Below are 11742 nucleotides of genomic sequence, written 5' to 3'. Positions count from 1 at the left end.
AATTTTATTTATTTGTGTGTGTGTGTGTGTGTGTGTGGCCAGCTCAGCCCACCAGGGGGCGGGGCTGGCTGGCATGTGGTGCTGGGGGATTGAACCGCGATCCCTGTGCTTTAGCTAAGCTTGTTCTAAGTAGGTGCTTTAGACCACTGAGCCATCTCACCAGCCCCTTAATTAAATTTCTAAAGTAAGCTCAGATCATACAGCTTGCTTTCTTTAATACACGGCCATAGAAATAGAAAGCTAAGTATGTTTTCTCCCTTTGTGTAGGACAGCACAGTCTTTTGCTTTCTCATGATAGGTTTTTTTCCCAGCTCTGAAATGTTAAGATTCTAATAGCAACAGATATTTACTTTTCAAACGCAACTTTCATATATTCATTTGCTTATCACAAAGAGTATGCTGTTCCTACTTTTAAATGACTAGGCTGAAAATAACTTACTAAGACATGTGACTTTAGCACTGTGCTTCACATACTACAGGCTGTTTGATATACAAGTTGATTCTAAAAGATACAAAGTATTTTAAAATTTAAGTGAGAATCCCTATTCAATTCTCTCATCCAAATGAATTTATATCTAAATGTGGCTATCTTCATTTTTATAATGACTTTATTCTAACTCCAAACATTTAAACATCAATAAGCCACAGAACATAAAGATGAAAATCGAACCTTGCAAGGAAAACTTGGCTAGTTTCAAAGCTTGTGTGAATGTAGTTGGGTAATTATATATCTCACACCTACCATTTTACATTGGGAGAAAGCCTCAAGTCTCATTAATGCTTAGTCACTAGAACTGAATGTTTGATTTTAATATTAAAAGAGCCACATTAATACTGACCCTATACTGACCCTATTCATCTATTTCAGATACCAAAACTATAAACTGACCTTGCACGCCCCAAACACTGAAACCAAAGAACAAATTGATTGTTTTTAAAGTGGAAGACAAATATGTAATTTTAGGAATATAAAATCGGAATTTCATACCTTGTGCAAGCATGTTAAATTCCAAGAACAGTGCTATGTGGTAAAGTTCCATGGCTTCTTCTGCCCTGGTCATGTTTGGCTTCCCTGCGACGAGAGCCTGAACTTCACTGAGACTCCCTACAGAGGGGCTACAGTGTAAAACAGAGAGGTCTACCATGTCGGTATACATACAGTGTAGTATCACCTTTGCATATTTTTTTGGTATAATGGACTCATCTAATATAATTCTTGTGGGAGTCCTCAAAGTTCGGTCTGTGATTTCTTCACCAGTCCGTATCCTCCTTTGTAATAAATTTCGAAAAAATGGAGACCGTGCAGAAATAATAGCCTTGTGGGCTTTCAGCTCTTCATCTAAGCAGTTTTGATTTCCCCCAAAAGCTCCAACCAGCTCAGAGTCTGAAGAAAAACTAAGGACAACATCATAATAACACATATAATCAAAGAGTCCACGCATATCTACATCAAGGGAGTTCGGTGTTCCAAATTCTTCACTAAGTTGAACAAGGATGTCGACATTTTGAAACCTTGAGTCCTCCATTCCAAACTCTCCTGTATAAAGGTAGTGTAACAAAGCAGAAAACATGGGCATATCAATACCAGCTGTATTGATGTCCATTATTATTTCTGCCCCATACTCAGGCGAGGAAGCAAGAAGTGTTTTAAAAAATGGACACCTTGCTGCCAAAATGGCACGATGAACAGGAAAACAAGTTTCTTGAAATATTAAGTCTACATCAGTACAATACTTATACTCATAAAGATCAGCCATATCTTTCTGCAATGTCCGGGCTTCTGGTCTAGCCAAACTGGCTTGTAGAGAAAGCTCCTTTAAGGCTGAAGTTCCCTCGTATTCCTCCACTAATGCATTGACATCTCTAACATCCCATCCAGAGAGGAGCTCTCGCATCTGCTTGGCATGATCAGCAGACCTATTAGATTTTCGACGCTTAATAAATTTCTTTTTGAGGGTGGCAAGGCCAGAGGTTCTCTTTTTTTTGTCTTGTGGTTTCTCGTGGCCATGGTCAAGGCTATATAATTTTGATTCACAACCATAGCCTTGCTGAGAATAGGATGATGTCCCTAAAAAGAAAATTAAACAAATAAAAATCTGTTTTTCTTTAACATAATCTTTAACATTAACATTAACATTTCTCATGTTATTTTTTTTTTTTTTCAATCAGACAATGATGGACCAAATAAAACACTCTTGTTTTTATAAAGGAATATGAGAATTTTAAGTAACATTTTAAAGACTAGGAATAACTATTGCAAATTAATCTAAAGTTTTAAAAATGCCTTTTGTTTGTTCACAATCAAAGACTTATTTTTTTTCTTCCTATCTACTGGTGATCAAACCCAGGGATGAGCTGTCACTAAGCTACATCTCACCCCTACCCTCCACTTTGGGAGAATTCTTGTTCAATTGCCCAGGCTGGGGGCTTCAAATTTATAATCTTCCTACCTTAGTCACCCAAGCAGCTGGGATTAAAAGCATGGACCACTATGCCCAGCTGATATCCTAAACCTTAGTCATAATTTTTAAGAACTGAGAGATAAGCAGAATTATAAACTGGGAATACTGCTTGTACATGACAGTGAAATGCTTTATCTTCTCCACTATGGCAAGGGTGCATTTGTAGGGGTGAAATACATGAACCAGGACACACAAATGGAGATAGCTAATTTGCTAGGTAAGTAATTGGCAGCTATCATTAAAGCAACTAAAGAAAAGGTCAATTGTGTTATATAAGCAGCTTGTTTAAACAAAATTCATACAAACCAGATTTTAATTTATCTATAATTTTTTCATATTTTAATTATTTTTTATCCATAAAGGCCATGGAAAACAATTCTACTTATAGTCCCAAAAGAAAATGAAGTTAGAAAAATTGAAAAGTTTACCTATAAAAGTCTGTTGGGCTTGTGAATTTCCCCCTACCCTTGGGGAACATGAATGAGGATAATTAGATGCATTAGCACCCATTTTCTTCAGTCACTCAGGCATTCCATCGGCTGGTTCTTCAGAGTATGATCCCAGAGACCTTTATGAACCTTCAACCCTGGATCCAGCAGCCTTTTTTCATCCATTTCTTGATATGAAACAAAAATAATTTTATTTACTTTTTCAAATGTATGTGAAATCAGTTTTTTTAAAAAGCAAGCTACTGAAAATCAATATTTACAAGTACCATAATGATATGCTACAGATTTCTATGTAACATTTTTAGAAAATATACAATCTTTAATGCTGTATTATGAATCTATACTAGCTGAAATTTTGAATCATAAAATGTATCAATTATATACTTTCTAAGACAGCAAAAAGAAACACATCCATCAAATTTAAACAGATAGTCACAGGAGGAATACTTCAAAGTACTGTGAAAGGTATTTACTAACAAAAAAGTTTCAATGAAGAACCCTAGAGACAATCACAATCATAATGTTTTAAGCAATGTACAGACATTTAAGAGAGGTTGATAACAGTAGTACTATGCATGCCAAGAACATATAAATTTTTCTAGCTAAATATAGTGGTTTAAGAAAACACACACATACACACACACTCTTTAAAATTCATTATTGGAATTGTTAGGACACCAACCAGAAGGAAGCTTAATCCAGCCTTAAAATGAAGGACGAAGTGTTTCAACAAATGAAAGGTAGAAAAACACACACACAATCATGAAAAGCCCACTGGGGAAAAAAGCCGCATTAAGATTCTTGGCATTTATTTTCATCTCTGTTACTAATATAACCTTAGGAATTCACATTTATGAAAAATCACTATTAATGTGCCTTTCTGTGCGCATAAATATATATGGAAATTTATTTACCTAAGCATGTGACTATATACTTACAGTCTGGCTAAGACTGGAAAACTTCTAATTAGATACAGTATGAGTACTGTACTATGTAAAGTAATAGTACCTTCAACTATATACTTACATAAGCAAATTTCCTACTAAAACTTACCTACTTACCTAGGAGAATAAAACACCTTTAAATTTTATTTTAGTATTTATTATTGGAAGCTTGAATAGACCTACACAGTTAGGGAACTATGAAAATGCATTCTATAAGAACTACACAGCAGGGGCCAGGGAGGTAGCTCAATAGAATGAGCGCTTGCCTGGCAAGTTCAAGGGCCTGAGTTCAATCCCTGGTTTCGCCAAAAAAGACTACATGAGGATTTGGGAGGGACACCTATATCCAAGCCGTAACATAGGCACATCATCAATGCATCACTTAATCCATTCAGACAGGTGTTACTGACATAACACTAAGCAGAAAAAAAAAAAAGGGAACTACACAGTAATCAGTGGGTTTAATATGTTATTTTGTGAATGTTATAAACAATCTAGGGCTGGAGTGAAACTCAGTGGTGAGAGCCCTGGGGCCAATCCCCAGTAAATTGGGGAAAGTGGAATGATGAGCTTTGTATCTAGGCATAAAGGTGGATGTAAAAGGTATGGGTCCAGTGTTTCTAAAGATAAAATTGTTTTCTGTTGTTCCAATGGTAGATTTCTTCTCACTTCCTTCACTCATTCTTCAGGTTCTGTATTACTTTTTGTTTTGCTTTTTAAATTTCTTTTGACTACAATGCAAACTCACTGACACAAAGTATGCTGATGGTACAAAGTACACAACAAGGCAGAAGAGAAGCTTGTTTCCAGATGAAGAAAAATCAGAAGGGTCCACGGAAGTAGACTGAATTTAATACTCCTACTTCAATACATATGTACATGCACACAGGAGAAACAGTTTCTTTTTTTCTCTTCTCTTTCTTTTTTTTGTATTTTAGGAAGGGTCAACAGGGTCTCACTACACAGACTGGACTCGTAGTGATCCTTCTGTGTTTAGCCTCCCAAGAGCTGGGATTACAGGCATGCACCACCACATCCAGTCTCCATCGCTGTCTCAGCGAGGCCCGGGGGTGTGGCTGGCACGGTAGGCCTGGAATCAAACCCCGGGTGCTGTGTACGCCTAAACAGGTGCTTTAGTCCTCTGAGCTATTTGGCCAGCCCTATGAGAAACATTTTCTTTCTTTTTTTGTATTTAGGATAGGGTCTACAAGGTCTCACTACGTGGATCCGACTCACAGTGATTCTCCTGTTTTCAGTCTCCCAAGTGCTGGGATTATAGGTGCGCGCCACCACACCCAATCTCACTGCACCCCATGGGTGCAGTGGGGACTGAACCCTAGCTGCTGCACTCTGTCTAAATAGGTTCTGAGAAATATTTTCAATTAAGAACTTCACATGGTTTGTAAGGCCACAAGACAATGTTATATTGGCTTCTTTGAAATTTAAGCCACACTCAAAATGCCTTTTAAAAAAGCTTTACTTTAGCATGAACCTAATTAGATACTTTAAGAGAAACAAGAGCATTTGCAAGAACTAGAAAAGCCACAGGCTGAGCTACAGATACTTGGCTATTCCGTACTACAATGAGTAGTTCAGGGACAGATGAGATTTCATCCTAAGGATGTGCCTTGAAATAAAAGGAACTTTGGAATTTTGGAACAAAATTTCTTTTAGGTAGTTACTCACTGACAAGAATCCCCTTCATAATGAGCTAGTTTGGATGACATCTGTATCTCCCAGAGGATTCTGAATACCAAAATAAATAGGCCTTGGAAAGAAATGTGGGGCGTAGAGGGGTTCTGGATCATATATAACTCCAGGTTACTCTGTGTCCAGAGTTCCAAATCCTGGGGCTAACCCTGACTGGGGAATTTTAGCACAAAGCCATATTTCTCAAAATTCCTAGGGAATAACTTTGTTACTTCTCAGGTAATAAAAATTCTACCCAACATGATGTATGCAATTGTTACTTAGAAGATGGGGTAGGAAAGGGAAAAGAGGGAGCCTGCAAGACTGGAGGCCTAGCAGATGGATGAAAATAGTCCCAGAAGGCTGATCAAGCCTTTTTCTGGTATCACCAATCTGGGAAGCAAATTCTGTTAGTCACTAACACAATCAACCCTAATCAGATGATACGACTTTCTTAAAATATGTTTAGTTGATTGCAGCAGACCCAACTGAGGGGGAAATGTTGAATATAACAGAATGAACAACACTGATAATTTTTTTTTTCTTTCGGAAATTGTAAGCCAACGTTTTCTTTCCTCTCCACCCATCAAAACAGAACAAAACCTAGACCATAATTTTCCAAAGTTTCCCCAAGACTGGAAAATGTGATACTAAACAAACACTAACAGATAACTTTACCTCAAGATGTCTTAGCACCTTTAAATTGCTAAGGTGCACCGTGAAGAGGAAGTACTTAGAATGATCTAAAGGAGTCCTGCTGCCCTACAAGACACTTAAAAGAAGGACCTTATCATAATATATTTTGGGGGGGAAAAGCAGAGGTTTGTCATAAAAACACAACATTTTTTGCTCCTTTACACAGTGGAAAACAGTGGGAATTAACATGTTCTTGTTGACTTGAGCCACTGATACATGCATAACTATACCTTCAGGTGGTTTTTCATTAATTTCATAAGTAAAGAGACCAATAATATTGATTAGATCTGTTTGTACCATCAGTGGTACAAGCCACCCTAAGGGACAATCATGCATGTATCACTACTGGTTGAAAGGTGCTTCCAGTGAGATATGAATTACAGTCCTGTTGTGAACATGTTAAGGCAGGCATCTTGGACTAAGTTCCATCATTGACTTACTACCTATACAGTACAAAATGCAGGTAACTTCAATGAACCTGTTTCTGCATTTTTAAAATAAGGAAGCAAGCACAATGAGGGCTCCTAAAACTCAGTGTAGCTATATGACTTACTGATTTGGGAAATGAAGATGAGGAAGGGAGTTATTTCCATAGTAGATGTTAGTTTGATTATTATACATAGAAGAATAGGAATTGGATAGCAAATGTGAGCATAAAAGCAAATTGCAATAAAAGAAAAATACAAAACTACAGCAACTGAACTCCTGTGAAATCAAAATATCCTATAATGTAATATATCATTGAAACCATGAAGTTTGAGACTAAAAAGGTGGTTTTTTGTGGAACTCTAGTTTGACCAAGCCAAGTGGGATAAATGGTCTACCTATTGTCAAATCTCAATTTCTACATCAGCTAACAACAAAACAAAGTTTAAAATAAAAGGGAACACCATCAGGCTATGGGAAAAAATCAGATCAGACATAATCTCCCAAGTAAAAAAGTAAATGACAACAATCATGAAAGAATTGGTCAATACATTTAAGGAAGACATAGATTAAAAAAATAGAAGGGAATAGAAAATGGTGGAAATATTGAATGAACAGTACAGTAAAGAATTGGAATGCATGAAACAGATTCAAACAGATATCCAGGAAATTAAGAATTCCACTGAAAGCTGGCAAAATCACTTGAACTTAAACAGAAGATGGAGTTTCAGACCTGGAAGACAGCATTGGAGCTAGTGAACACAAAAGGAAAGAATTCTTAAAAATAACAAGGAACCAGGAAATAATATACAACAGCTGCAAGATGATATAAAATATGCATCTGTATCTATATATACTAACATGTATTAATGAAACAGCTGGTGTTATAATACAAATGACATAAAAAGATTGTCTGCAGAAACAGTAGCAGAAAAGAAAGAATCTGACATACAGTTTTGGTTTTTTTTCTTGTATTTTTTAGGGAAGGGTCTACAAGGTGTTCGGGGTCTTACTACTAGATTGGACTCGTAGTGATTCTCCTGTTTACAGCTTCCCAAGTGCTAGGATTACAGGCCCACGCACCACCACGCCCAGTCTCAATTGCTGTCTCAGCGCCAGGGCAGGACCTGCATGGTAGGCCTGGGGTTCAAACCCCCGGCCCCTGCACCTGCTTTCAGGCACTTTAATCCACTGAGCCATTTGGCCAGCCCTCTGACATACAGTAAAATGAAGTATATAGAACTCCAAGTAGCCATAATCAAAATAAATCTTCACCCAGACACATAGTAATCAAGATCCCAGAAATTCAGCAAAAGAACAGAATATTAAAAACTCTTAGACAGAAGAAACAGACCACCTATAATGGAAAGCCCTTTAGAATAATGGCAGATTTCTCAACACAGACTACCAAATCAAGAAGAACTTGGAGTGAGATATTTGAGGTCCAGAAAAACAAAAAACAAAAAACAACTTCCAACCAAGATTCATGTACCCTGCAAAACTATTAGTAAACTTAATGGAGAGATAAGATACTTCCATGACAAAGAACTGAAGAAATTCATGACATCCAAACCAACTACAAAGAGTACTAACAGGTGATTTAGAAAGAGACAAAGAGGACCACAACTTTAAGAACAACAAAAGAGAACTACCAAGCAGAGCAAATAATTAAACAGAGGGGAAAAGTAGGAATCCTACAGTAGGAAAACAACATGACAAAGATAAATCAATATGTATCAGTTATACATATGAATGTAAATGGCTTCAATTCACCAATCAAAAGCAGCAGAATGGCAGAGAGAAACAAAATCCAACAATATGCTACATACAAGAAATACATTTAAAATAAATTAATACACTGAATGTCAAAGGATGGAAAACAATACTCCATACAACAGGAACTGAGAAAAAAGCTATTCTTGTTGCAGATAATGTCAACTTCAAACCAAGTGTGTTAAAAGAGATAAAGAAGGTAACTATATACTTGTTAGCAGAAAACTGCACGAGAAAGAGATAACAATTATAAATATATACGCACCCAATATAAGAGCACCCAACTATATAAGACAAACTTTAACAGACACGAAAAATCTAATGATTGTATTGGGGAACTTTAACACCCCATTGACACAAAGAGATAGGTCAACAAGGCAAAAAATCAGCAAAGAAATTACAGAATTAAACCAAACTTTTGAAGAAATAAACTCAGTAAACCTTTACAAAGTGTTCCACCCAAGATTCTTCTCAGCTTCACCTGGGTTGTTCTGCAAAACAGACCATGTGCTAGCATATAGAACATGCATAAGTAAATGCAAAGGAATTGAAATTATCCCATGCACATCACACACCATAGTGCAAAGAAACTGCAATTTACTGACAAAAGTAACAGCAAAAACTCTTTAGACAGATGGAAACTAAATAACAGCCTTTGAACAATCAGTGGGTCACAGGTGAAATTAAAGAAGAAATTAAACAATATTTACAATCAAATGAAAACAGACACAACTTACCAGAACTTGTGGGATGCAATGAAAGCTGCCTTAAGGGGGAAATTTATAGCACTAAATTCTTGTATCAGGAAAACAGAATGAGCCCACATAAACAATCTTATGCTGTACTTCAAACTCCTAGAAAAAGAGCAAGTCAAGCTCAAAGTCCAAAGAAGACAAGAAAGTATAAAAATTAGAGCAGAAATCAATGTAATGGAGACGAAGAAAACAATACAAAGAATTAATGAGTCAAAGAGTTGTTTTTTTTTGAAAGAATATAAACCACTAGCCAACCTTATTAAAAAAAAAGGCTGGAGAGAGGGCTCAGTAGAATAAGCGCTTCCCTGGCAAGTGCAAGCGTCTGAGTTCAATCTCCAGTTCTGCAAAATAAATAAATAAATAAAAAAATTTAAAAAAGGAAACAAAAAAATTCAAATTTATGCAATGAGGAATGAAAAGGGCAAAATCACTATAGATCCTGTACAAATTCAGACAATCATCAGTATCTACTTCCAAAGTCTTTACTTTCACAAGATGGAAAGCACAGAAGAAATGGATAGATTCCTCAACCCATATGAATTACCAAAGCTGAATCAAGAAGACATAAAAATTCTTGAATAACTTAATATCAGTCAATGAAATTGAAAATGTAATTAAAAAAAAAACCCTACCAACAAAAAGAAGCTCAGGTCCTGTAGGATTCACAGCTGAATTCTATAAGAAATTTAGAGAAGATTTAATGCCAACTCTTTTCAAACTCTTCAGTGAAATTGAAAGGGAGGCAATTCTCCCAAACTCATTCCTGACACCAAAACCCGAGAAGGACCCAACCAAAAAAGAACTACAGGCCAATCTCCTTAATGAACATAGATGCAAATATCATCAGTAAAATGCAAGGAAACAATATATCAAATCATCAGAAGATTATACGTCATGACCAAGTGGGATTGATACCAAGAATGTAGATATGGTTCAATAATGCACAAATCTATAAAAGTAATATACCACATCAACAGAGCCAAAGATAAAAACTACATGGTCATCTCAATCAATGCAATAAAAGCTTCTCAGAAAGTCCAACATGCATTCATGATTACAATCCTACAGAAAATCAGAATAGATGGTCTTTACCTTAACCTGATAAAAGCCATCTATGACAACCAACAGTCAACATAATACTAAATGAACAAAAATTGAAAGCCTTCACTTTAAAATCAGGAATAAGACAAGGATGCCCACTGTCACCACTCCTGTTCAATATAGCTCTGTAAACATTAGTCAAAGCAATTCGATGAGAGAAAGAAACAAAAAGAATAATGACTGGAAAGGAAAAAGTGAAATTATGATTTTCAGATGACATGATATTCTGCACAGAAGACCCCAAATACTCCACTAAGAGACTTGTAGATTTAATAACCAAATTCAGTAGCATAGCATGATGCAAAGTCAACATTCTAAAATCAATAGCATTTGTGTACACAATGAATACACCAAGAGAGAAATTATGGAAACTACACCTTTCACAATAGCACCCTAAAAATGAAATACTTAGGAATCAGTCTCACCCAGGAAGTAACAGATTTATACAGCAAAAATTATAGCACTCTGAAAAAAAGAGATCAAAGAGGATTTCAGAAAATGGAAAGCTATTCCTTGCTCCTGGATAGGAAGAATCAACATTGTGAAAATAGCTATATTCCAAAAATTGTTATATAGATTCAATGCAATCCCAATTAAAATACCATTAGTATACCTCACAGATCTAGAAAAAATATTTCTAAGATTTATCTAGAACCAAAAGAAACCTAGAATAGCAAAAGCAATCGTGGGTAACAAAGGAAAGGCAGGAGGCATCACAATCTGTGACATGAAATTATACTACATAGCTACTGTGATAAAATCAGTCTGGTACTGGCAAAAACAGACTGGAGAATCAATGGAACAGATTAGAATATGCAGACACAACTACAGACACACTCATCTGCCTTATCTTTGATAAAGGAGGCAAACATACTCACTGGAGAAAGCCTCTTTAATAAATGGTGCTGGAAAAACTAGCTTTTCACATGCCAAAGGCTCAAGCTATCATGCCTATCACCATACACAAAACTACAGTCAAAATGGATCAAAGATTGAAATATTAAAATTGAAACACTACATCTTCTGGAGTCAGGAGGAAGTAGCTAGGCATATATGGTAACAAAACTACAATTTTTAAAACTAGACAAAAGTCATAAACATTTTTATAAAAAATTACATATCTGTATTCAGTGGCGAAGTACTTTATCTACTTGGCATAAGTGAGGCCCTGGATTTTGAACCCCAGTATTGTTAAAAATCAATCAATCATTCAATCAAAAACAAGCTTTACAGACGACCTGGGGCCCTCCGGATCCTGAACAGACCCAGAGCGCAGGCCCAGAGAGTGAGTGAGACCACCCAGGCCACGGGATCCTGAACAGACCCAGAGCGCAGGCCTGGCCAGTGATTGAGATGACCTGGGCCCGCAGATCCTCATTCGACCCAGGCTGCAGGCCCAGCAGGAAACCCTTCAGAACTCCCTGCAAAGAGGCTAGAGGCAAGACCC

General features: G+C 36.6%; 1 protein-coding gene across 2 annotated transcripts in view; it reads right to left on the bottom strand.

The window, feature by feature from the left end:
• Btbd7 (BTB domain containing 7) overlaps positions 1-11742 on the bottom strand; it is a 145252-nt gene that overhangs the window by 66405 nt on the left and 67105 nt on the right. The window contains exons 2-4 of one of the 2 annotated variants that reach the window (XM_023719615.1): positions 2891-3078; positions 989-2068; positions 440-502 (exon numbers count right to left, since the gene is read on the bottom strand). In XM_023719615.1, the coding sequence (XP_023575383.1) occupies positions 474-502; positions 989-2068; positions 2891-2972 (1191 nt within the window). In that variant the 5' untranslated portion in view covers positions 2973-3078 and the 3' untranslated portion in view covers positions 440-473. Of the gene's footprint in view, positions 1-439; positions 503-988; positions 2069-2890; positions 3079-11742 lie in introns of those variants that run through there. The other variant, XM_004635149.2, reaches the window with a different exon arrangement.

This window comes from Octodon degus, unplaced genomic scaffold (assembly GCF_000260255.1).
Source record: "Octodon degus isolate 3935 unplaced genomic scaffold, OctDeg1.0 scaffold00070, whole genome shotgun sequence".
Classification (NCBI taxonomy): Eukaryota; Metazoa; Chordata; class Mammalia; order Rodentia; family Octodontidae; genus Octodon; species Octodon degus.
Note: the sequence above shows the minus strand (reverse complement) of the source record. Positions and strands in the feature narration are given on the sequence as shown.